Here is a 27057-nt window from a genome sequence, read left to right as displayed (position 1 = left end):
AATTAGAAAAAATGCTCGAATTTTTGTTTTCTGTGAAGAGTGTTCACTGTGCAGTATAAAGTCAGGGTTGAGTAGAATTTCTAAGTTGTAAAATCAATCATGGGTAAGCAGCGCGACCTCTCAACCGGAATAGTGGCTCAAATTCAAGCCCTTCGCCAACAAGGCTTGACCCAAACTAAAATTGCTGAGCAGCTCGGCATCAGCCAGTCTTCCGTCTGCAAAGCTCTCAAGAAAAACTGCAGCAAGCGCACCAACTGTTCCGGCGTCCGAAAAACTTCTGCTCGCGACAACAAGCAGCTGAGAAAGATCGCAGTCAGCAACCGGTTCAAGTCCACTTCCGAGCTCACCGACTTGTGGAACAAGCAGACCGGCGCTGACGTCTCCAGATCAACCACTTACCGTCGTCTGCCCGAACTCTGCTTCAAATCTCGTGTTTCAGCAGTAAAACCGATGCTGAACAAGAAACAAATGGAGAAACGGCTGAAGTGGGCCAAAGAACACGGCGAGTGGACTGCTGAAGACTGGCAGAAAGTGGTCTTCAGTGACGAATCACGCTTCTGCATCTCCTTCGGTGACCAAGGTCCTCGTGTCTGGCGTCGTGGTGGCGAAACCTACAACCACGAGTGCGTGAAAAGATCCGTCAAGTTTCCCCAGAGCGTTATGGTCTGGGGATGCATGTCCGCTCGAGGTGTAGGGAAACTCTGCTTCCTCAAGAAGACTGTCAATGCTGCCGTATATCAAGATGTTCTGGAAACGTTCCTGATTCCGACTGTTGAGGAACAGTTCGGCGAAGAAGACTTCATATTTCAACAGGATCTTGCACCGGCTCATGCGACAAAGTCGACCAAAGATTGGTTCACTAAAAAACAGCTTGAAGTTTTGGCATGGCCGGCCAACTCGCCTGACCTCAATGTCATTGAAAACCTTTGGGCCATCGTCAAGCGGAAAATTCGCAACAGAAAGCCTACTACGCTGGACCAACTGAAGCAGAACATCGCCACTGCCTGGGAAGCTGTGAGTGCGGAAACTTGCGACAAGCTGGTCAAATCGATGCCGCGGAGACTTCAGGCAGTCATACAAGCCAACTGGGAAGCCACAAAATACTGAGAAAGTGATGATTGTAATTATAATGAAAATTATTCTAATTCAATGAAACTGTTTCTCCATTATTCTAATTCAATAAAACAACAGTGTCACAGTTAAATGGCCTAAATGGGCCTTTTGGAAAGCTCAGCTGAGCAAATTTTTTTCCAGGTAACGAGTTCTGTGATTAGTCTAACGAGTAGGACAGGTGCGGTGAACACCTGATTTGCTTTCTGCACAAAAAATGCATTCAAAGAATTTCATGATTGCACTATTTCAAATTATTCTAATTCGTTGACCAGCACCTGTATGTTCATATCATCAGGGAAGAAAAAATCCATTGATGGAATAACCTGTTCTATATTCAGTAAATTCAGTTAGTCAGCTGACCTCATTCTTTCAGCACATACTGTTGCTGAACCTAGACCTGACCAACTGCAGCAATCCCACATCATTTACTTACTTAAATCCAGGTGATGCCTTTTTTTGGGCAGGCAGTGTATATTTGTATGGTCATATTCCTACTGTATTCGTAAATTCTTGTTTCTTACTAAAACAGTATGTAGCCTTTGGGCAACGTAATGCAGTTAGAGCACTTTTGATAGATTGATTATAGATTAATCATTGGTCTAGAAGACTTCTTCCTATCCTGCATGTTTTGGTTGCCTCCTTGCTCTAAAAATATCAGATTTAAATAATTAGCTTGTTATCCAAAGTAAAAAAAGAATGTTTGATATGACTCCAGATCTTCCAAAATGTTTTTTTTTTCCTCCTGAAAATATAGTTCATCCCATGGGAAGTTGTGTAAGTTGAGTTGTGTCTTTTAAGCTGGCTTTTACTTTGTGCATGAGCAGAATCTAGATTATCATGACTGTTACTTGAAGACCCCCCTGTTTGAACGTTTGACCTATTGTGCATTTAGTTTGACCTTTTTTTTTTTTTTTTGCTGGCATGTTTTTTGAATCAGAATTGATAATGTCAGCATTGAGAGTAGAATAGCAGAGGAAGTGAGTTAGTTCTACACAATTACCTAAAAGGTCATCAAGCCTTTATCTGCTTCCTTGCTACTACACGCCATTTATATTTCTGCTCTGTTTCTTCCACAGCCCTTTGCAGGGTTCAGATGTGTTTGGAAATGCTGTTGTTTTGGCTTTTGTAAATTTATTTTATGGTACAAGATCCTAACTGTGTGTTCCCAAACGCCTGATTGAGATGTTATCCTATCACTTTTTCTTCACGGAGGGATTATTTAACCTCTGCTTGTTGCTCAACCTCCTGTTACTGCGCCCTAAAATACATCCTGGCAGAGAGAGTGAACTCCTGAAGCGTGGAGCTTCGGAATTGCCCCCCCTCCCCCTGCCCCCGGTCTGTTGTCCAGAGATTTCTCTGATCTGGCCTGGTTTCTCCTGTTGTTTTGGGAAGGAGGTGGGTGAGGAGTGGAGCGCTGATGAGGACTTTTATCATAGCGTGTTTGTGTGTGTGTGTCCTCTTCAGTCTTTTGTAGTTGCTTCCTTTTACTCCACTGCCCAGCCTGACTGTCCCAGTATAATCTTCGGTGGAATTCATACATTAAGGGGTTTACAGAAAACACACATGATCTGAGCGCATAGCCACAGTCAAGTGGAGGCTTCCTGTTTGATTGGGTAACAAGGGTGGGACATGTACAGGAAGTGCGTATGTGTACAGCATGCTCTCTAGGAAGACCCTTCCCTACATATTGAGCATTGTTAGGAGCTTTTCCACAGTGTTCTGTATGGTTACGTCTCAGGGGAGGTTTGCTTTTTGTCTCCTACGCCTTTTTAAAACTCATTGTTCTGATTATCAGCACCAGAATAGCTTCTGCTGAAGTGTTCAAAAAAAGAACTGTGAATTTTCTCACACTGTGATTTCTGAAGCAGAGAAGAATGTGAAGGACAAATCAACACTGTGAACTTCATACCTGCAGTTAGATGCACTAGCGGTTTGATCCTAGGCGAGGGTCTTAAGTCTGTCCTAAACCATGCATTGAATGTAGCTGGTTTAATATAGCAGTGTGCAGAATACTTCAATACTACAAGTACAAATACTTCATTACCTTACTTAAGTAAATAATTTTGGTTATCTATACTTTACTGGAGTAATTGTTCTACATTTTTACACAATTATCTCTACTTTCTATTCCTTGCATTAAAAAAGGCCTCATTATTCCTATGTCATTTCAGCTTGTTTTCATTCTGACTCGTTATCTCAGATAAATCTCACTATCCAGATTTTGATTGTGGTTGGAAGAGAACATCTATAAGTAAACATATACCATTTCGACACCTTACTGGTTTTCACACTCGGGCAGGAACATAGCAGATGTATGTAGTCTACTATGAATATTATCTTAAGAAATCAACAGTGTTGGGAAGTAACGGATTACATGTAACGGCGTTACGTAATCAGATTACAAATTATAAGTAACTGTAATCCGTTACAGTTACTGCTTCAGTAAGTGGTAATCAGATTACAGTTACTCTGCTAAAATTAAAGGATTACATTGCGGTACTTTCCTATTTTTTTGCTCTTCCAACACTGACAAAACGCAAATAACATTTTGCGGTGAATCGCTCTGATATGACAGGGAACTGTCTGCCCCTTCTCCCATCTCGCTGCACACACACACACACAGGGAGGAGGGGCAGACAGCGGCTCCGCACACACAACGAGACGAAATTAATTGACATTTTGGTCAACGAATAAAAACGAGACGAAAATGTTTGGCAGGGACGAAATCCAATCAGAACTGATTTAGTTCTGTGAAAGGTAGTGACCAGTTAGGAAGAGATCCAATCACTGCTACTTTAGCGAAGGTGGAGAGGCGGGACAAGCGGGGTACTCATCCAATCAGTACCTGTTTTTCCTGCAATAGCGCTGCGCGCTCAGTTACAAACCCGGGAATTAACCTGTCGATACTTACGGAGCTCGACTGGAAGTTAACTCGACAGTGTTCAGCAAGGAGAGAGAGAGAGAGGGGCGATATATTTCTCTTTTGACGTCGCAAAAAACAAGATAACGTGTAAACCGTGTGGAGCGACTCCATCTCCGGTAAAAACACCACTAATCTTTCAGCTTCTGCAGAGCAGAGTCCCACAGATCTCCATGCAGAGATCAGCATTTTAATGCTGATGTTATTTCATGAGCTGATGTGTTTAACTCGGCAGTGCACTAAAACACAGAACTGATACAGAACTCACTCATTAAGATCAGATCATCTGTTTAGTCTCACAGTGGGAAAGATATAGCTAGTGTTAAAGCAGGAACAGGTCAGAAAGAAACTCAATAATATATCCAAAATAAAACAATAAAATAAGTGAATCTATGAACCCAAAAGTCTGTGTAAAGTTCCTTACAGCACTTTCTCATAAGTTTCTCACTTTAACTCATGAAGTCTCTCAGTACATCCTGAGAGCATCTCTACAGGACAGTGTGTGAAGGTGTGTTTTTGATCTCATTTATAGACTGTAGCTCCAGTAGGTGTGCTGGGTTAGTGCTGGAGATAAAACTAGATCATTTAAAAGCTGTTTTTGCATCTACAGCTCTGTTTAAACTATAATTTAACTATTCAGATGTTTTATGACCTGATTTCTAGAGCAAAATTTTAAATGTAAAATATATAGTCACACACCTATAATAATAATAATAATAATAATAATAATAATATACATTAAATCATATATAAATATATTTCACATTCAAACATTAACAATATTACTCAATTGGTTATTAAACGTTTCATTTCGTATACGTGTAGAGTTAATAATTCAAGGGAACTGATGAAAAAAGCATTTACATTTACACCCTTTACATTTTAGTCGACTAAATTTACTGTAATTTTAGTAGACTATATTCTTATGACATTAAGTTGACTAAAACTAAGTCGACTAAATTACTGAATTGTGACTAAAACTAAATGCTATTTTCGTCACAAGACTATGACTAAGACTAAATCAAAATTTGTTGTCAAAATTAACACTGGTGGCAAACCTGCAAGTAGATAGCTTACAGTTGTTGTTACATTGTTTGGTTTTAAATTGTTTTATCATCAATTTATAGAAGTGTTTCATAAAATTGTTTGATGAAATGGTTTCATAAGTATTTTTATAGAGTGATTGAAAAGGCTGTTTTATTTGTTTATCTATTTGTTAACTGGAAAGAAAAATAAAAGGATAATATGCAATATGTGGTTGCTACATTCATTCAGGCTTAAAAAAATGACAATATTGTAAGTAATCCAAAGTAATCAGATTACGTTACTCACTTGAAGTAATGTAACTGATTACGTTACAAATTACATTTTGAGTGATGTAATCAGTAATCTGTAAGGGATTACATTTTAAAAGTAACCTTCCCAACACTGGAAATCAAGCAAATTTGTCCCAACTATATAAATACTCCCTTTTAGTACAATGCATACGTATATGTATGTATGTATGTATATATATGTATATATATATCAACATTTTAATATAATATTATAGCCATTATGTCTTGTTTGGTGAATAGGAGTAGTGCATTACTAAGTAATGAATCTGATTGCTTTTTACACATTTGCATAGTACTGTGTAACGAGACAAGAGATCAAAACACTGGCTTCATTGGGTTAAAAACCTCAGTCTATGCAACAATCAGGAAGCAATAAACCAACAGCAGCATGTCTCTCCAAACCCTCACTGATTGTGAAAACTTCACACTAGACCTCAAGCAGCTTGGACTGTGTGTCTCTCCACTCTTCCTCCAGACTCTGGTCCCTTTATTTATTTATTTTTTTACTGATGTTCAGTGATGGTTTGGAGAGACATGTCATCTGCTGGTGTTTTAAACAATTAAATTTTAGTAATTTGTAAACTCAAGTATAGATGCATTTTATTATTAAAAACTCGTTCAACTAGCTGAACTGCTCTATTTGGGCTATGGACACTGCTGTAGGTAATTTTATTTTATTTTTATTTTTTTACTTTTCTCAAATGCCCTGTGCTTTAGTTTTCAGATTAAATGCAAATGCGTTCCCTTTTTCCCTTTTGGCAAAGGTTTTTGTTTAGAACTGGATCAGGACATCTCCCTTTACAATGTGCGTATTGTATTTTTAGTGTGCGAGTGTGCAGCCGGTTATGTGGCTAATGTTGAGAACAAATAGCATGTGACTCCGGGCTTATGTACAGTCATGCATGCTTTAATGAGTATGTGAGCTTGGCCGTGCCACAGAGAGCCGCAACAGCTGTACGAGCTGTTGAGTGAGCACTTTGCTCACAGAAGAGAGGGCTTTTCTTCTCCGTGCAGAAGACATTGTGATACTGTAACACTATCGTTCTGCTCAAATCACAACACAAATACCACTGAAACCTAAGCCACGTACATCCCCTCCCCGAGGAAAAAGCAGTTACTGTACCAGAAATGAATGCAAGAATGTGTTGACTATATTTTTGACTCATGGTTATGCATGGTTTTGAACAGTCTGCAACCTTTTAAAATTATGCAACATTTATCAAAAGGCGCACCAGTTTACAATTTATTAAAAACATACCCTCTGCATCCATCTGACAGCCAACACACAATAGTGGGGCAGGTTACAATCAGTAGGAAACCTGAGCTTGGGATGATGCATGCAACCTGCTTTTCTGGCAGAAATGGATGACAGGCAGACATAGAGCTCCTGGTCTAAAGTATGTTCAAGCAAATTGCACTAATATGTCATAGAGGAGGGTAGCAGAATTGCTTTGGCACAACTACTGGATACTCTGTCTCCAAACATATTCATATGTTTAGATTTGGCCTACAAAGCCAAAAATGAATCAGCTCCCTCCTTACTTGAGATGGCAAAGGTCAAATCCAGATCTGTACCAAGAGCTCTTAAAGCTTCTAGTATGGCTCAGCTCGAACCACCATCTCTTAAAACCAATGCAAAACAAACATCGACTCTTCTCTGTGCTGGAGGACCAAGGTGGTGGAATGAACTTCCACTGGGTATCACCTGCAGTCTTTAAACGTAGACCAAAGACTCATCTTTTTAAAAAGTTCCTAAACTAATCTTAAAAAAAAAAAAAACATTCTACTAGGGTTCTAAACATTATCAAGCTTTGTGTAGATACACAAAGCTTGATAATGTTTAGAACCCTAGTAGAATTTTTTTTTAAGATTAAATTCTTAATGAACTTGAGGAACAACCTTTAAACGTAGACCAAAGACTCATCTTTTTTTTGTAGATACACAAAGCTTGATAATGTTTAAAACTCTAGTAGATTTTTTTTTAAGATTAGTTTAGGAGCTCTTTAAAAAGATGAATATTTGGTCTACGTTTAAAGGTTGCAAGTGACACCCTGTGGAAGTTCATTCCACCACATTGGTCCTTCAGCACAGAGAAGAGTCGGGATGTTTGTTTTCTGTTGGTTTTAAGGGATGGTGGTTCAAGCTGAGCCATACTGGAAGCTTTAAGAGCTCTTGGTACAGATCTGGCTTTGACCATTGCCATCTCAAGTAAGGAGTCTCTACAATCCTAGTCTCTACAAACTAGCTATGGATGTTTTAAAGTAATCAATAAAGCCCTGTTGAAAGTAGCTCTGGATATGGGCGTCTGCTAAATACATTAAATGTAAATATAAAGATTCAAAATCTGTCCAAATCCAAGTCTTAATATTTAATTTTTAACGTGCAACCTTCCCTGACCTCTGACAGCTGTTCCTATGCCAAAGTCTTTTAAGCTTTTTTCAAAACGACTTAAAAATAATGAGGTACATTCGAAATAGAGGACAAATAAGTCCTAAGCCAAACATTTTAGGCAGGGCCTGAAAGAGGCTAAAAGTTTATATATTGGGAGTTGGAAGGAAAAGAGGGGGAGCAGAAAATGAGGTTAGAAGTTGTTACTTAGTTAGAGGTGTTAGGAGAGTAAGTGCTCTTTGAAGAGCTCTGTCTTCAGGAGTTTAATAAAGATAGCGAGAGATTCGCCTGATCTGGTATAGGTAGGTAAGAGAACAGTCTGGATTACTTTGTGTGAATGTTTGGCAACACAAACGACTTGTCACGTTCTAGTGTGAATGCAGGGTAACACTTGTTATCCAACAGCTTTAAGTTTAAGCACTGATGATTCCTGGGTTGTTTTTGATCATCTGAACCCATTTCTTCTCAGCTGAAGATGGACGTTGGGGTCTAATGGTTACTTTAGCTATGTTGACATGCTAAATATCTTAGCAGGGATAGCAGTATGTAAACTGTCACCTCAGGGGATGGCTTAGGAACACCCACAGGCCAGTGCAGTGTTCTTTAGCTTCTATGGGACAAGGCAAAAAGTCATGGGACCGAATAATAAGTCCTGTCCATTACATGTCAGGTAGACCTGTCACGATACGTTTTTGCAAACTATACTTTGTTCCAGAAATTATTGCGATAAACGATATTGTTGGCATTTTTAGACCACTAGTTTGTCTTTTAAAGACAATAAACTTTCCGTTCCTGTTCACGCACCTAATTTTGGAATCTGAAAAGTTCCCAGTTTGAACCAAAGTTGGTTATAATAGGTTCTTCAGTGTATATACAACCATGGGTCTGTCCCAGCTGGCATGCGTTGAACCCTGGCTCAGCCTTCACTTGAGAGATACGCTGATGGTGAATGGAAGGCTGAGGCAACATGAACCTAAGACACTAAAGTTAAGCTAGTAGAGCCGCACTGGGCCATTACTATGTTTTTATCAAGTTTGTTTTGGGTGTTGATGGAGGGCATTTTTTCTAGTAAAGGTCACTGCAGTCACGCCCACAGTCACAATATATGTTTGTGCATTCTGTAAGTGCAAACCCTGTGGTCGATATCACAATTAATAAAATGATTGAGCACGTGTGCATTTATTGAACGATAAGTCGATAATGAACTTATTGTGACAGGCCTAATGTAAGGGTATAAGATGGTCCTGTGTTGATTTCAGAAAGCATTTTAGAACAAACTAATCAATCTTTTCCATCAATTTTTTTTTTCCTATTAAAGATTATTAATATTTAGTATTCTGTACACTGTTTCAGAAAAGTCCCAATATTTGCATGATATTCATGTCAATGATGAGTGTCTTATCTGTTTCTGTTTAAAGCATTTAAGCATTTCTTCTGAACGTTGTAATGTGTTACTTTACACTAAAGTTTTAGCTGTGTCGTTTTGAGAACATGTCAGCAGTTCTTTGGCTTCTAAAAAGAGCCTGAAGACCTTAGCAACAGTGCATACAGGGTTAATAGGCTGTTATCCTGAGCTGGATGCATTCCTCCCTAGTGACTGTCTAAGTGCTGCGTGGGTTTCTGCTCTGCCTTGGGCTCCTGAGCTTCCTGTTCCTGTCAGAATAGCTCAGCTCGTCTCTCGTGGAATGTTCTGACGGACTAGCTGTAGAGGAACCCCCCCTGAATTCAGCTAAATTGCCTTCTACTAAAACGTGCACGGCGGCGTGTGTGGGCCAGGCTGATTCCTGGAAGCAGGTTACCTCATTTCTTCATAAGCCTGAGGCCGGAAATGCAGAGCTGTTGTATCATTTTCTGCAGCTCTATCAGAAGTGGTCAGCACTTTTCTACTTCAAAAATTAGTGTGTGTGTCCAGGTCATATATTGAATAGGCAATGTCTAGAAATTGAGCAAATAACTTTTATGATCATTCCCAAGAGCGTGACCAAATTCTTAATGTACACTTACTTTTAAAAGTATGGGGACACCTTGCTTTCATGTTACACCACAGTGGCTTAGTGGTCAGCATGTTCGCCTCTCAGGACTGGGATCTTAGGTTCAAGTCCCTATCTGAGTGTAGTTTTCATGTTCTCCCTATGTCCATATACCTAACATAGAGATTGAGTGATTTGTTACTCTATAAATGGCTTGTGGGCGTATCTGTATGTTCAGGTAAGGTAGTTGGGAGTACACTGTGTGCAATTGGCTGCCGCTTTTGGCCAGTGTGTGTCGGTCCTTTGCTTAGTGTATAAGATTGTGTAGTATAGTATCTTTGGTATCAGAAAGGCACTATGTAAGTGTAATTTTGCAAATTCTTGTCAAGTTCTTGATTGTTTCTTTTCAGTATGATTTAGTAATTTATTAAAAACCTATTTTTACAACGTTCTGTAATCAGTTTCTATCCTATCCTGCAGATAACATTCTGCTAGTAAACATGGGGACAATAAACGTGAGGTTACATGGGTTAATAACTATCTAGCAGCCTGTACAAAAAAATGTTTACTAATTTTAGGCCTCGATAATATGTTTTTGTTGAAATATTTTTTATTGAAAACAATATTATTGTCAACAGAAGTATTCATACCCCTTGAACTTTTCACATTTTGTCACCTTACAACCACAAACATATTGTGAAGTGGAACAAAATATATATACATGGTTTTCAAAATTTAAATGAAATAAAAATCTGAAAAGTTGACTCGGAAATCCCTAAACAAAATTTAGTGCAATCAGTTGCTTTCAGAAGTCACTTAATTAGTTAATAGAATCCAGCTGTGTGTAATTTAGTTTCAGTATTAATATACCTGTTCAGCTCATCACCCTGAACACTTCATCCCCACTGTGAAACATGGTGGTGGGAGCATCATGCTCTGGGTATGCTTGTCTTCTTGTCAGGGACAGGGAAGTTGGTCAGAGTTGATGGGAAGATGTATGGAGATAAATACAGGGCAATCCTGGAACAAAACCGGTTTGAGGCTGCAAAAGACATGAGACTGGGAAGGAGATTCACCTTTCAACAAGACAATGACCCTAACTACTATTTAGATTCTTTGGCAAGACATGACAATTGATGTTCACAGATGATCTCCATCCAACCTGGCTGAGCTTGTGCTATTTTGCAAAGAAGAATGAGCAAAAATCTCTATATGAGCAAAGCTGGTAGAGACAAACCCCATAAGACTTGTAGCTGTAATTGGAGCAAAAGTGTCTCTACTAAGTATTTTTTTGTATGTCACACTGTTCAGATTTTTATTTGATTAAAATTTTGAAAACCATAATTTTTGTTCCACTTCACAATTCATGTCTTTTTTTGGATGATAAGTCATAAATGCAATTGTTGTGGCCAGAGTAATTGTAATTAAGGTAAAATGTTCCATTATTTGGGATATTGGTTTGAGACTGTATGATGCTCACAACTCTTGGATTGCAGCTGGCTGAATGGGTACCTTCTACAGAAATACGTGACCTACTTGATTTCATGTAGAGGAATCAGCAGGATAAAATGCACGTTAGAATACAATTGTTAGTACTACACATCATTATTATTACACATAGTTTGGTGCCTGTATTATACTGTATTATACCACAGTTAGTTCAAACCCTGCAATGTAATTGGCTGAGAGGAGTTCTATGATTAGCCGGTAATGCACTGTAACTTAAGCTCTCCATGTATTACTCCGCCACGTACAGGTAACCTAGCAACGATGCAGCGCTTACAAACCAAACAACATAGCTACAAAAAGAGCAGCAATGAAACGGTTTTAACAGAGAGTTTTTGTAACCAAAGAGATCATATTTTTTCGTCCTGTTTAGCTCAAAATCTTTCAATAAACAGAGATAATGGAACTGTTGTATAATCACTTTAATACACTTGAGGTTTGTGCTATAATGTGTATTATTGGCACTTCTGTGCTGATCTACGGCACTTATTCAGATCATATCCCTCTTGGCCAGTACTCATTACATAAAATTACTTTAGATTATATTGTATAGTTTGGGACATCCCAAGACTAGTTTGTAAATCTTGATGTCCTGAAACTTGTAGCAGAGGAATAGGTTTAAAGCCCATTCTAGTCTGCAGTGTATTTGGTAAAGTATGGTCTGCTCGTGCACATTAGTGTTGTGTGCCGTTGCTAACGCAACACTCCAGCCTGCGTCCTGAGGGCCTGTGTTGAGCAGGGAATGGGTGAAGGTGCTTACAGCAGCTGTATGAAGTCAGGCTTTGACTCATTTGATCACAGGGCTTACAGGTCCCACCCAAACACAACAAAACCTCTAATTATTGCCCAGCGTCATTAGGGAACCTAAGCCGTTAGTGCTGTTGGGCTTTAGATTAAAGGGTGGTTACTCTGATGAGCAGTATTGTTGAGTGAGGACTGTTGGCTGTTGATATTGTCCGTTCTCGGTTCTGATCATAATAAAGCTATTTTAAAACTCCCTTTAATCAGCTCGTTCTTTATGAGGAACGATCCTCCAATGTTTTAACTCTCTGAGATAAAAGTACCAAACATATTATTGATACTAGGGATTTAATATCTGAATGCATAATTGAACTCCAGTTTAATGTACAGTCTCTTGTACAGTGCTGTGTAAAAGTATTTGCACCCTCTTTATGTATATATATAGATTTTTTATTTTTATTATACTTGCATTTTTCAGATTACAACATTTTAATATCGGACAAATATATCAAAGTAAATATATATATATGTATATATATGTATATATATATATATCCAGCTTTGGCAATAACTGAAAATGAGTCTTTTACATCTCTGTGGAGGAATTTTGGCTCCACTTTTCTTTACAGAATTGTTTTAATTCCAAGTTCTCCTGAGCTTAAAGTCAAAGACAGATAGATTGATTCTACAGGGCTGGCAGTGTCTAGTGAAATTGAACTCAGCTTCCAAAAAAAAATTAGTTGATCACAGTTAATCCATGGGTTTATTCTTCCGTTTAAAAAGGCTTAAATCAGCTTTTCCATTCAATGAAACTACATTATTTCAGTCATTTCAATATTTAAAAAAGGATTAATCACCAATTAGTCACCATTTATGCAAAAAGCTGATTTAGTTTAATTATTATAAATGTTATCTTGACATTTTTGATAATTCAGTAAACATATTTTTGCATATTTAGGTAACTGCACTGGTTTGGTTTGGTTTTGTTTTGCATAAAAAAGATGAATATTTGGGCCTGTCTGCAAATTATATCAGAAGTGGTCATTTGAGTCCAAGCATACGTTTATGTACCCTCTATTCTTAACAAGTCTCTTTGACTGCATGAATTAATACTGAGTTGCTGTGTTCTGTGTTGGCCAGGTGTATCGTCAGGACTGTGAGACGTTTGGGATGGTGGTCAAGATGCTGGTGGCCAAGGAGCCCAGTCTGGAGAAGCACCTGCAGACGCCTCTGAAGGAGAACCTGAGTGAGATTCGTGAGCGCTGCCTCGAGGACCTGAGACACTTCATCTCAGAACTGGACGAAGTGGTACGACAGCCAGAATCCAGCGCTTGAGTCGGGAGCAGTGCGTCTGAGAACCGAGAACATTAAGGACTGTGATCTGGAGATTTGGGAATCCACAATTTACTTTATTGTAAGATAGAGATGTGTAACGGTTTGGGACGTCATCATCTCTGTTCATCACTAAAGATGAGTTGTTTGTCTTTCATATGAAGATGTTAATGCACTGTGACTGGTGCAAGATACAGTTAGTTCACTGAGAAGAAGAAGATAACGAAGACATTATCAAACCAATAGACTGGATTGGATGCATTTAAAAACTGACAGTAAAATTACATGTTTTGTTTTCTTGATATAAAATCGCTGACCCTGTTTACACCTGGTCACTTGATGAGCCTTGAGTATCAGGATTATAATATCTGAATAATACCAAACTCTACTGCATGGTAATGCAAGTGTAAATGCACTAATACACATTTAAAACAGCAACATTAAAAAAATCAGACTTCAGAGTGGCAGAGTAAAGTGTAAATATGCATGTGGCAAAACTGTGATCAGGATATAATCCAGATACCTGAAGTGAGCAGGTGTAAACAGAGAGAGTGTACTGAAAGGGTCAGGTGTTGTTCTGTTGATGTTTTTGATGATTAGGCATCATCAGTATTGGATGTGTATTACTTAAGAAGATTGTTCAGGCAGCTCTGGCAGGCATTTTCTGAAAGCTATTGAAGCAAAGTACCTGGGGTGCTTCATTCATTTGTGCAGCACCACCATGTCTAAAAAAAGTTATGCGTTAAATTAAGATTTTTTTTTTTTTTTCTGTGCTATAATTGCATTTTCAATGTTTGTTTTCCAGTTTTGGGTATAATAACTAATTTAGTTTTTTTTTTTTTTTTTTTTTTCTTTTTTGTCAGTGCAGTCCTTTTTTGTATGAAATAAAGATGGTGTATGCAAACATTCATTTTCTGTATCCATTATTAGAATGATCCACCCTCAAATAGTAAAGAATATTTATTAAATCTTTAATACATTTTTTGTCAAAAAAAAAAAAAAATGAACAGAATGTTTATCTGCAATAAAATGTATACAATAAAACAACAAAATAAGTGCCTTTCCCCCCGTCTATGTAAAGGAGATAAAGCATATTGACACGTATGAGTTCGTATGGTTAGTTTAAACGCAGGGTACCGTGCTGTGTGACGAGGCCATTATAATATGAAAAAACAGTACAATGTCTTCAAAAAGTTTACAAAACCCTGGTTGGCAAAATGCCAAGATGGAAATAGTCTTTTTTTTTTTTTTTTTAATACACAAGGATTAGTTGAACGTTCTTCACATTGGGATATAAAAATATCAGCAATCCGATCTTAATTTAACAAATATACATTAATGTTTGCTCTATTAAATAATTTTAGTTAGGTTCTAGGCTACTAACAATGCTTTTGCTATACATCGTGTCATACAATTCTATAAAAAAAAAAAAAAATCCAGCCCCATTTTAATGGGAGACTTTTTTTTTTTTTTTTTAACTGTGTTTAAAAATAATAGAAATAGTCTGTAGTGGCACCATACTTTGGAGAGAGGGAGAGAGAGAGAGAGAACAATATGACCTGTACCTGTTTATATAGATAAATAATATAGTCACGTGAACACAGTAACAGGAGTAAAATAGTTCGTTTAAGGGCCTGTGAATAATATCCTGATGTATTTATGAGATGATGCAGTTCTTGCCCTTGTGGCCTCGTTTTTTAGGTTTGGTCCGTGAGCCGTATACAGGAGATAACGCTGTAACGCGAGTCTGTCGGTCTTCTGTGTAATAATGAAAACTCTGGGATCTGGGTTTGGGAATGGGTTTGCCTAGGAAGAATCCCTCTTCCTCAGACTCTGAGGACGAGGATGAGCAGGTGGAACACCAGTCATCTTCATCCTCGTCGTATAAGCAGTGAGCGCGCTCCATTTGGGCCATGCTCTGTAGTGCGTAGTCTGATGAGGTCTGGTGGTAAGGCCTGTGTCCGGGAGAGTTGAGGAGAATTCCTTTCTTGGCCTCTGGGATGCTGGGAGTTATCTGAGTCCCGTAGTGCAGTTCTGTTCGCTCTTTGACTGACAGGTGAAGGGCGTTTTCGGAGCAGGTTTTACGTCCTGGTCGGCGTCTGTGGTTGTGTCGGTGATGGCTGGTGATGCGTCTTTGCGAATCCTCCATGTGGTAGGTACGTCTGCGCGTCCTCTCGCTGGTTGGAGGAGGCTGCATCGCCAGTTCCCCGTAGTATCCGTTATCTGCGACGTCCTCTGAGAACTTTACCTGCTGAGATCGGGACTGAGGCTGAGACTGGGACTTGGTCCTTCTCAAAACCGGGAGATGCAAAGGAGAAGGTGGCTCCTCTGCGAGACAGGCTGCCAGCTCATCTTCTTCCTCTTGCTCGATCTCATCTTGTCCTACTATCTCCTCGTTGTCCAGCAAGGAGTTGAGGCTCTTTAGGGAGTTGGCACTCCTGTGGAGCATGGAGGAATTTAAAGTGCCCATATTGCTCATTTTATCACACTCCTCTTCTTCCTGGTGATTGATGCTTTGGAAGGAATAGTTGGCCTGTCTGTCTTTGCTCTCTCTGTCCACTGAGGCTCCTGTAAAAGAAAAAGAAAAAAAAAAAAAGTTGGAAAACTGACTTTACTGTAGCTGCATTAGAAGATTACCATATTTTTTGTATTATAAAGCGCACTATCAATGAACGTCTATTTTCATACATATGGTGAATTTTAAGAGACACTATAAGGAACTTCTAATTCAGCAGGTCGCTGGGTGGTGGGGGGGGGTAGCTAACTAAGTTAAGTAAAGCTAATAAAAAAGACTTTCTTTTAAAGTCAAACGAGCGCTGGGTGTAAATCTACACAGATTTCTCTCCTGAAAACTGTTCATTTGGGTGACTAAAGTGCTTTCATTTATTTACAGTAAGTTTAGATTCCCAAATTTCTCCAGCACTAAGGATGGAACATTAGCATTGGTGGCTAACTGCTCCAGCAGTGCTAGCCGGGGTTAGGAGCAGGCTACAGGTCAATTATGCTCATCTCTAAACGGGAAATGGCGAGCACAGTTAGTAGGTAATGCTAATGCTGCTCCAGCAGTGCTAACCAGAGTAAGCAGCAGGCTCCAGGCCGATAACTCACTTCTGAACGGGGAAATAGTGAGCACTGTTAGCGGCTAATGCTAATGCTACTCCAGCCCTGATGCTGGAGAACTAAACTGAAACTCTTGAATAACTGAATAACACTGCTATTTGGCAGAGTGGCTTTACTGCTCCTTACAACCTGACTGGTAAATTTCTGGATTATAAGGTGCACGGTACCACTTTAAAATAAGACTACCTTTATAAATGGTTTATAAATGGTTTATAAAATGGTTTACAATTAGTTTATTAAATGGTTGCTAATTAGGTTGTAAATGCCTTAAAAATCATTAATAATCAATCAGTTATAACACATACATAGAAAGGGCAACAATATAGACGGCTGTGGGTTCACTATTTGTAAAATTCTACGTATGTGTTATAACTGATTATTAATGATTTTTAAGGCATTTACAACCTAATTAGTAACCATTAATTAACTAATTGTAAACCATTTATAAACCCTTAATAAAGGTAGCCTTATTTTAAAGTGGTACCAGGTGCACTGACAATTTTTGGAAACGTAAGGATTTTAAGTGCTCCTTATAGTGTAAAACAGAATACAGTACTGCTGCTAAGGTTAAGGTATTCTTTACAGGAGAAAGCATTCCGTCCTTACCTGTAATATTTGAGAGGGCTAGAGAGTCCATGGAATCGCCCATGTTCTGCTCAGCTTTCCGCAGCTCATCTGTAATGCACTCCAAAGAGTCATCGTACCACTGCCTGGGCTTCGACCAGAATCCAGCCCCTGCTCCCTGGTCCAGGTCAAGTTCCTGGATCTTCCTGGCGCTGGCTGGACCTGGGTGACTCCCGTAGGCAGAGTCTCCGAGACCGTCCTGAGACTGGGTCCAGTATAAATCTGTATGATGCTTTTTACTGGCCAGATTATGGCTGCCAGTCTTTACGTCTTGTTTGACCCTGCTGGGGTCAAACTCTGTCAGCACCCTTTGCTCCCCCTGCCTGGTGTCCTCTGTATGCTGAAAGACTCCTCGGTCACCAAACTTCAGCAGCAGTTGCGTCATATAGTCCTCATGCTCGGCCCACTCTTCCAGAGGGTCTTCTGCGGGTTCCTGCTCCTCTCGCCCTCTCCAAAAATGATCCTCTGCAAAACTGAGCTGCTCTAGTTGATGACACATGGTCTCAGAGCTGTCCTCACAAAGGTTTGGGCTTCTGTGTTCTGGTGAGGGTAAATACGGCAGCACCTGATTGTAGCGGCCTGTAGGTCGGCTGCTCTTGCCCATTCTCACGCTGCGCTGGGACTCGCGTGACCTGGCAGACTGGAAGGCGGAATCTGATGAGTCGGAGGCGTGGGTGTCTTCGCCGAGGCTGCAGGCCTTGGAGCAGTAGATCCGTCCTTCTTTTGGAAGGAAAGGGCAGCCGAGGAGGGAGATCTTGCACTGGGCACAGCAGAAGCACTTGTCGGTGGCGTGCCAGTGCACACCCTCGTACGTCATCTGAGCGTGGTCCACACCTGCGTAAGAACAGAAAGTGTTAAATAGCAGTCTGTTGCACATCTGCCAGCATGTACGCATTTTGCGTAATGGGCATGAATTTCGACATTCTAGTACATTTGTATGATTCCATGTTGTCGTATGTCCATATCATTTGATCTAGCTCTGCATGTGTCCACAAATGCTCATGCTGGCCAGCTAGCAAGGACACAATTCAGCAGCCTACCTATAGAGCCATCCACTACTTTCATCCACACTTCATTTTCCTCCAAACTGTCAACACATCAGTGTGCTAAAGATTCTCAGGTGCTCTCTCTTTCCCACCTGCTCTCTCTCTCTCTGTGTCTCGGTCTCAAACACACAGCTGAAGGCACGTTTCCTATCTCAAAGGTAGGTTAAAATATGCAGCTGCCTAGCGTTTATTTTCTTCATTAAAGCTCTCAGTTAAACTTAGTGACTCTGCAGATTACAATACTCTCATTTAAAAAGCATAAAATCTATCCTGAGATATTATTATAATACAGTATAAAGCCTCTAGTCTGCCAGACCTAAACCACATTACACTACACTTAATAATGTCTCCCTCCCAACAATACAGGGAAATACAAGCATTTAGGAAAAAAAAACTATTTTACATCAATTTTATGTATGATTAACGATTTTACAACTATTTTATGTATGACTGACATAACACAAGTATAATTTAATCTAATGCTGATTCCTTTATTTGTATTTAAATACCCTTTATTAAAGGCTTTGATAAATGATTGTGAATTAATCTTCGGGGTGGGGGGTTGTTTGTTCTGGGCTGGACAGTTTGATTGGATTCAGTTAAAGGAAACTCAGACACAATTAGACTGTATTTACCTATGTTTTCCCCACAGGCCTCGCAATACTCTGCATAAAGGGACTCGAAGCAGCCGCAGCAGAAGGCACGGCCATCCTTCATTATATACCTCTGTCCTCCCAAAACCGTCTCGCACTCGAAACAGCTGAAGTGATTCATGTGCCAGTGACGACCCTCCGCCTCTGTGCACTCGTCTGCAAAAATGATCTACAGAAAAATAACATACATCAGATTAAATTAGACACATTAAATAATTAACTAATCCCTTCCTTTGGAGGAAACCAAGGATCCACATCTGCATTTCCACATTGCTGTGTGGGATAGGGATAGTTTATGCTTACCTCATCACAAGCTGAACATCTCGGCTTCAGCAGCTCAGCATGATGCCTCCCGCAGTAGATCTTGCCGGTGTGGTAAAAGTAGATAAGGTCAACCAGAAGCTCATGGCAGGTAGAGCAGCTGAAGCACGCTGGGTGCCAGCAAGGTCCGGAGCCAGCCCTCGAGGCAAACACTGCCATTTCCCCAGCACTGATGCTTTCTTTACACTGCAATTCACATCAAGAACTTATGAGACTCGCCCTGAATCAGTCTAAGGCTGCACGCTTATTACAAAATCAAATGTTTACAAACATGGCAGTCAGTAAATAAAGGGATTAGACTTTTAAAATGGCCTTTGTTTGCATTTGGGAAGAAGATCATCAAATTTCATTTCCCATAACTCTTTCTTCCTTTTAAGTGGCCTGTTCCAACTCAGCGGCGCGTGACCAACTACAAGGCCGCAAGTAACTGTTGCTGCCATGGTGTATGTTCCACAGCTGTTTCCCATTATTAAAACTTGGCCTTGAAAAACAGGGGTGTTGAGTATCCTGCGAGTATCTGGCAACAGAAACTGGAGCCTACAGACTATATCAGCGTGGGCCCGGCCGTATCTTATGTGACAGCTCCTGATGAGGCACATTTGTTGGTGAGATTAAGAGTCCTGGGCGAGTTTAGGAGTTGAAGTGGTACAACAATAGATTGCACACGAGCAACTGAATTCCAGAGGAGATGGTGTTCATCATAAGCCTGAGTGGCCGTCCATCTGTGGACAGCTTGTATATGAAGACCAACTTTAAGCTATCAAGCCTTCAAGCCACGCTTTGCACATTTGTTTAATTTTAGAGCAAAAATGGTACACAGTATTTTCAATAGATTTTGTGTTGATTTATGCTTAACACTGTATTTTACCAATAAAATGACTTGACAAGAGAAGCAAACAAGTGTTTGTTTGTAATGTAAATGTTTGTCCAATTTCTATTGGTCAGTTTCACAAAGATTTTACTGTTTAAAAGCTTAAAAAAAAAGTAGAATAGAAGAAAGAATAGAAAACTACATACATGTTCACATATGACGTGCTGCTGCATGGTTCTAGGTAAAAGTCTTGGAGTTCCTCTGCCCAGAGCCTCTTTCTTTCTCTGTATGCTGAACATGTGCAGCTCCCTCCTCTCCTCCTCATTGAGTGACTGGCAGTATCGGATCTGGGATGAAGGGAAAAGGAGATGGTTTATTTCCTCAGATCAAAACCAGATGAGTAAGAGAGGTCTCTCTGGCCTCAAAGGAAAACCATCCAGCTGAAAGTGAGTGAAAACGTTTTGATGGTGTTTTTCTCTATCGTTTCAACCGTGTATTAGCAGAGCTGGAAGGTATACAACTCAAACCCAGTGTTTATATAAAAATCCTGCAGAATGATAAAAGAAGAGGAGACACAAACACTGTGGCCGCAGCAGTAAACAGCAACGTCACACAAAAAGGCTCTTTGAGCAGCACTTGTGTTTAGACCAGGAATGTTCTGGACCAGTTATGCCAAGAATTCTCAGAGGAATGAGGAGCAGTGAGTCTGACAGCAAACATCATAAACATCTCAACGAGAAATGATTTATTACTCAAGGACGCACTCTGTGACGCCACTCAAACATCTTCACGTACAGGATCTGCAGCAGTTGTGACTTAACCTTGACTTTCAGGCATGCAGAAAGAGTCACTTTTAAAATTAGAAATGTAATCTTCTGGAAAAGTTGCAAACTATACTAAACTAATTGAACTAAAGTAGATTTGAGTTGTTTTGTTTTTAGATGTAGTGTAAAGCAAAGGTCATTTCTGAAGTGGGTTCTCTGAAAACCTTAAGTGGCATTGCCTATACCTCTTTTCTTGCTTGGGTTTATGTGCCAAAAAAAACATTCATCACTAAGCATGTTGAAATATCCACTGGGCTGCACAAAACATCAGGGTTAGCTGGCCAAAACTACTGTTTTAACATCACAGCCTGTGTGTTACAATAACTTTCCCCAGAACACACTTAACATTTTCAGTAGTGATGGGAAAATCGATTGGCTAGGTTTTGGTATCAGTCGAGTTTAATCAAAATATCCGCCGATATATTACTCTAAATTTTGCCAATTTATCAAATTCAGAAGCTAAGGTTACTACAGCAAAGCTGCCGTGTGGATCAATGTTGGGGCAGTTTGTTCACAGGAAGCTGCAGTTCCATGTCTAGCCACCAGATGCTGGAGCACACGTACAAATACTCGATCGAGAAACACTGTTTTTATACAGGCTGCAGCAAAACTCCCTCGCCAGCAGCACTCAGTGCTACAGGCTCGGCTCACCTCAGTCATTCTGGAGTTTTCACAGTTTCTGCATTTTGTATGTGTATGACTGATGCTCCTTTTAGTGGAAGAAAATAAAGATTTTAACCCTACTAACCGGATAATGCTTTTTTCAGCCCAATCAGTGAGTAACAGAGCTAGCTAGCTAAATAGTGCAGATCTGTATTTGAGTGTTAGATTGATCGTTTTTATTATAAAATAAAAACTTATATATTTTAATAGTAAATATAGCCTATTTTAAATCAGATTTAAGATGACTCTGGAAAACAAGCATAGAGGCAACAAAAATATAATTGTAAAAATAAAACTATTTACCCACACATATCTTTCCTCTAATTTGTTTATATACACTGAGCTTAGATTCCCAGTGTTTGCTTACAGGGGGCCATAATTAGGTGGAACTGTACCATGTTTGCCTTGGTGTGGAATTAATGTGGCATTTGGCCCCACCAAAGACTGGTATTGGAGGTGAAAGATGATCCGTGATCGAAATCAGACCCAAAACACGGATCAGTTCAAAGATTTCATCTTTAAATATAACTGTGAAGTAAGAAACGAGTAAAGACACTAGGTGTCTTTTACAGTGACCACTATGCTACAAGGGGTTAAGGAACCACTTTAATAAATAAACATACATTACTACAACAGCGTTTACCCTGCTTTGCGCCTCAGTCTGACTGAGCAACATAGGAATATTCTACATATCTATGCTTTAACCACATAAACTATCAATACCTCATTGTCATGAGGAGGCAGCTGATACAAGAGCTGTCTGATCCTGTGTTTCTCTCCAGGGCTGTTCACATAGGGCACCTTTTCCTCTGGCAGGCTGGAAAAGTAGAGCTGGACCTGAGGAACAGGAGAAAAAGATAGAGAGAGGGGGGAAGAGGAGTTAGTGTGTGCTTTCAACAGCCGGGGGTCTAAACGACACCAGCATCCATCAGTCCTATGTTATTTAGGCTGTCATATAAGCTTCCTCCTATTGTCTCCTGAACAAGGGGGGTATTGGAGATATCATTTACTCATGTAAAGAAGTTTAAACATCGGCAATTGTCAGCAGTGACCCTGGGGGATATTTATGGGGCAGGGACAATTAAAGGCGGATATAGATGCCTGCTGGAATATTCCCCATCTAAGTGTCACTCCCATACTGACGAGGCTGACTTAATTCAGCAACAGTGTGTTTGTTTGTGGGTGGATCGTAGTGGTTTTCATAAAATCTCCTTACATATTCTTTTTCATTACAGGTTCATGTCACTCCATTTCTGTATACCTTTCACTGGCTTCCTGCTTACTGGACTACAAAGCCAATGTGGTTTGAGGTAGACCCTTAAAATTTGTGGAAGAGAACTATTAAGATGTGTCTATTGCACCCTGATGATGCACTGAACTTTCATCCATATAAATCATAGAATTGGGCTAATCCTGAATTCTGCATTAAGCATAACCACTGATCTAGCCTGTTTACACCATCTCAGAAAACCTTTTAACTTTGGTAGGTTGCTCTGTGCAATCTTGCATCAGTGTAAATATAACAGAATATTGCCCTGCACCCCATCCACTTTTATAAGGGAAAAGAAGATGAGGGGGTTAGAAAAACGGATATGCAGCTCAATTCTAAATCTTCATTCTTATTCTATCCCCCTCTCCTTCTCATACTCTTCATTGCTTCCATGTGTGTTGTAAGGGGCCCGCCCACCTTGCTTTGGGAAAGTGCCATGTAGCCTCTGGACATGGGTTCGACTGTGTTTGCTGACTGAACGCAGCGGGAGGAGAAAGAAGCTCATCTTAATAGCTGCACTCTGGTGCATGCAGTGCCTGAACCACACAAGTCCAAGCCTGACACTCAGCACTAATTAACTGCTGAGATGCCATGACCAGTTTTTTCCATGTTCTTTCAAAAAAATATATATATTTTCTCTCTTTCCTCAGTGGATCAAAGGGATAATCGACTAGGCTGGTGTGCTGTTAATCTCATAAATTGAAAGAGACCTACAGCATACCTTATAGCCTATTGCTTCTTTACGGCATAAGAGAAATAATAGCCTATTTTTTAGCCTAATAAACATTTCTAGAGGATCAAAGAGTCACGAGAAGACAGATCATTCTTGCTGACACTGAACTATTTTTGGAGGCAAGGCATTAGGCCTAAAGCCTGCGTATGGCAGTAGTTTGTTTAAGCATTTTGCCACGGATGACTTCACTCGCTTGGGCCAGTCTCTGCAGTGAAACTAAATGCCTGAAACAGTCTGCGCATCAGAGAGCCTGATATGGAGCAAAAAGGAAGACTGCCGGAGTTGGTGGGGGAGGCGTATTGCCGGATTGACTGTTTCTTTATGTACCCATACTTTAATGATGAAATCATAAATCAAAATTGCCTCTTAAACCATGGTTTATTATTAAGAAACTAGAAACTACTGTTTTAATTGTTTGCTTCCGTTCGTTTCGTTTTCTTTCTACAATGTTCTATTTTGCAGTCTCTGAATGATTATGACTATGATTACGATTTACAGTACTACAGTTAGTTATTAGAGTCACAAGCGTAGGCTTACAAGTTAACATTTTTTCTGCCCTAAACCAATAGAGCAGCTTTTCATATAGCTGTAATAAGTGTCCCTGAAATCACCTCAGTGGATCAATACAAGCAGTCTGCTGTGCTTATTTCAGCCTAACCTTCCTTTCACAAAATTGACGACCAATTCTCTTTTCCGCTAAAGCATTTATGTGTGCCAAGATCTACACATAGGCAGACTTCTGTTTTTGCTCTGGGTGTCAAAAGCCTGTCAGTCAAACTGACTGCGCTAATTTATGTACTTAACTTTTAGGCACAGGCTAGATGAGAGCAGTACTGCAATTTGGCAAATAACAGAAAGAGACAGCTGTGTTTGCTTGTTAAAAATGTGCATAGTCAATTACTGCTGTATCATCAGGCTGAGCTAGACTCTAATAGACTACAGTGGATCAGGCTTTTTTTTTAACTGCAAGTAAAACTAGAAGTTTCTAGATCTGGTCGGAATGAAAAATGTTTCCAAACCCCTCGTATGATTAGTAGCACTTTCACTCTAAAGCACACTTGCCTGTTTTATATCACTTTCTAGACTGGGGTGCATAATGCAGTATAGCCCTATATTCTGTTAGCCATGTTTCTGACCACCTATGTGCGAAAACAAGCTTTTCTCTCTTTTGAGGTATGTTTTAAATTGCACATGGCACCTGTTTTATTTGACCATTTATGACTGTGAAAAAAAAAAAAAACATAATTAAACTTCAAAAGCAGCCCAAATTTAAATAGGCAAAAAAAAAAAAAATTACAGTATCAGTGAAGAAATCATATTGTTCCCAAGACTGTTCGTATTCAGTACTCAGTATTCAGCTTTTGGCCAAAAGTTTTAATTTCAATGCATCTCTACTTACCATGAAAAACAGCATTAATTAATCCATTCAGGATTACTTTTTACTGGCCAGGATGGTCACAGATCTTTAGCATATTCTGATATTTGTATTCAACAATGCCGCAACAATGCTTTCACAATGAATAAAGCTGCTTTTAAGCTGCTTCATGCTAAATAGCCTTAAATAAGCCATTCTCACCTGGTCAGGTCTCAGACCAGGAGGCACCCATGTGTATTCCTCCAGAGCGCAGCCAGAATCATCATCAGAAGTGGAGCTCCTCTGGAAACCCAGTGCTATCTTAGTTCCTCGTGGTTCCATTTCCCGCGTCCTAGAAAAAGCCTGGAACGCCGATGCTGACTCCAGACTCATCAGATGTGGGCACTGTTAAAAGGAAGACAAAAAGAGGACTGTTAATTCTTAAATCAAGGCAATTCACTCAAACTACAGTAACTGTAACATAAACACATGGAATGCTTTTCTTCTCTACATTGGCATTGTGATGGAGACCGTGCAGTGAGTTAGATTGAGAGAGGATTGCATTCGGAAGCCTTGGCTTGTTTCGCTTGTTTGCTTTTCAGACAAAGACTTTGCTCACAGATAAGATATGAGAAGAGAAGAGAGATTAAACACTTTTGTCTCTTTCGGCTTTTGCTTATCTTCGTGCTGAAGCAGCACAGAGTGCTCTCTGTCAGATAAACAAAGCTTTAGGCCTCAGGTGTTGAAAAAGACACTTCTGTTCTAGTTGAGTCCTTTGATTTGCAAATGAGCCCAAAATACAGTTTCACGAGAGCCTAGTCAAAAGGAAAACACTGTCTTAACTCAAAAGTTCCAATCATCTGTGTTGAGTTATTACTTAATATTTCTGATGCACAATATGTGGTATAAAGCTCTGGAAAAATTAAGAGACCATTATTGTTTTATTTTATAAACTATGGTCAACATTTCTCCCAAATTTCAAATAAAAATATTGTCATTTAGAGCATTTATTTGCAGAAATGGCTGAAATAACAAAAAAGATGCAGAGCTGTCAGACCTCAAATAATACAAAAAAACAAAGAAAAGTTCATATTCATAAGGTTTTAGGAGTTCAGAAATCAATATTTGGTGGAATAACCCTGTTTTTTTAATCACAGTTTTCATGCATCTTGGCAGGCTCTCCTCCAACAATCTTACACACTGCTTTTGGATAACTTTATGCCACTCCTGGTGCAAAAATTCAAGCAGTTCAGCTTGGTTTAATGGTTTGTGATCATCTTCATCAATCATTTTCCTCCCGATTATATTCCAGAGTTTTTTTTATGTGGTAAAATCAAAGACACTCCTCCTTTTTAAGTGGTCTCTTATTTTTTTTTCCCCAGAGCTGTATATTAACTTATCTTGTGGTGTCCCACATGGTTCTATTTTAGGGCCTATAAAAGTTATGTTAGTTAACTTAGAAAAATTATGTAGTTACATGAGTGAGGTTCTGAAGCGTGTGTTTAATACAGGGTCTCATGGAATAAAAAAAAATCTCATCCTTGTATTCGCACACACAATTAAACCCCCAAGTTGACCCCAGTGCAACTGCCCTTCTGTGACCTGAGTGAAATGGAAATGCAAATTCTGTTGCACTCTATCTACCTCATTTCCTAGCTCACTGCTTCACCACCACATTACTGCATTTGGATGTAAATGAGGTCATCAGATAGGGCTGTATAGAATCATATATGGAACCTTTGAACCAAGCAGTTAGAAAAAGAAAAAGAACAGCACTGTGTAGGCAACAGGCTTAAAAATAGCACATTAGCAGGAAAACAAAGGACTTTCATTTATTTTACATTTCTGACAGATCTCTTATTATATAATATAAAAGTGTGTCACCCCCGCAGCCCATACTAAAGCCTTAATATATTAAAATAAAATACTCAGACTAAACTTGATGCCTGTAATTTTTCTTAGACATGTTTTGAAGAAGAAAAAAAAAGGTCTATGCCTAAAAGCCTGACACTTTCCTATGTTTAAGAGTGTTTATTTGGCCCTGTAATTTAAAGAGCAGCCTATTTAAAAAGCATGAACCTCTCTCAGCTTGCCTCTCCCTTTCTCTTCAGTGCGTAGGAAGCAGCCACAGCGAATTCCACAGCCAACATATACAGGCACTCACGTTACACCTTGTCACTCTCTGGCACTGACACAATGTGTGGCTTTGTGGCAAAACAAAAACAGGGCCGCGCTCTCTCTCCCCTGCCCCGTTCTCCAAAGCGCAGGCACCGCAGGAAGGCAACATTAAAGAGAGGGCGTCTTCTAAAAAAGAGAGAGTCACAACAACTG

General features: G+C 39.6%; 2 protein-coding genes across 4 annotated transcripts in view; one reads left to right on the top strand and one right to left on the bottom strand.

Moving 5' to 3' along the window:
- The window catches only part of pphln1 (periphilin 1), a 55231-nt gene extending 41169 nt beyond the window's left edge, over positions 1 to 14062 (top strand). The window contains exon 10 of one of the 2 annotated variants that reach the window (XM_049474240.1): positions 13116 to 14062. In XM_049474240.1, coding sequence (XP_049330197.1) covers positions 13116 to 13310 — 195 coding nt within the window. In that variant the 3' untranslated portion in view covers positions 13311 to 14062. The remainder of the gene's footprint in view (positions 1 to 13115) is intronic. The other variant, XM_049474239.1, reaches the window with a different exon arrangement.
- Positions 14063 to 14131: 69 nt separating this feature from the next.
- The window catches only part of prickle1b (prickle homolog 1b), a 31880-nt gene continuing 18954 nt past the window's right edge, over positions 14132 to 27057 (bottom strand). For both annotated transcript variants that reach the window (XM_007245029.3, XM_007245028.4), the window contains exons 2-8: positions 24949 to 25131; positions 22093 to 22206; positions 20089 to 20229; positions 19054 to 19257; positions 18733 to 18919; positions 17034 to 17885; positions 14132 to 15875 (exon numbers count right to left, since the gene is read on the bottom strand). In XM_007245029.3, coding sequence (XP_007245091.3) covers positions 14965 to 15875; positions 17034 to 17885; positions 18733 to 18919; positions 19054 to 19257; positions 20089 to 20229; positions 22093 to 22206; positions 24949 to 25119 — 2580 coding nt within the window. In that variant the 5' untranslated portion in view covers positions 25120 to 25131 and the 3' untranslated portion in view covers positions 14132 to 14964. The remainder of the gene's footprint in view (positions 15876 to 17033; positions 17886 to 18732; positions 18920 to 19053; positions 19258 to 20088; positions 20230 to 22092; positions 22207 to 24948; positions 25132 to 27057) is intronic.

The sequence above is a fragment of the Astyanax mexicanus genome, chromosome 2 (assembly GCF_023375975.1).
Source record: "Astyanax mexicanus isolate ESR-SI-001 chromosome 2, AstMex3_surface, whole genome shotgun sequence".
In the NCBI taxonomy this organism is placed as follows: domain Eukaryota; kingdom Metazoa; phylum Chordata; class Actinopteri; order Characiformes; family Acestrorhamphidae; genus Astyanax; species Astyanax mexicanus.
Note: the sequence above shows the minus strand (reverse complement) of the source record. Positions and strands in the feature narration are given on the sequence as shown.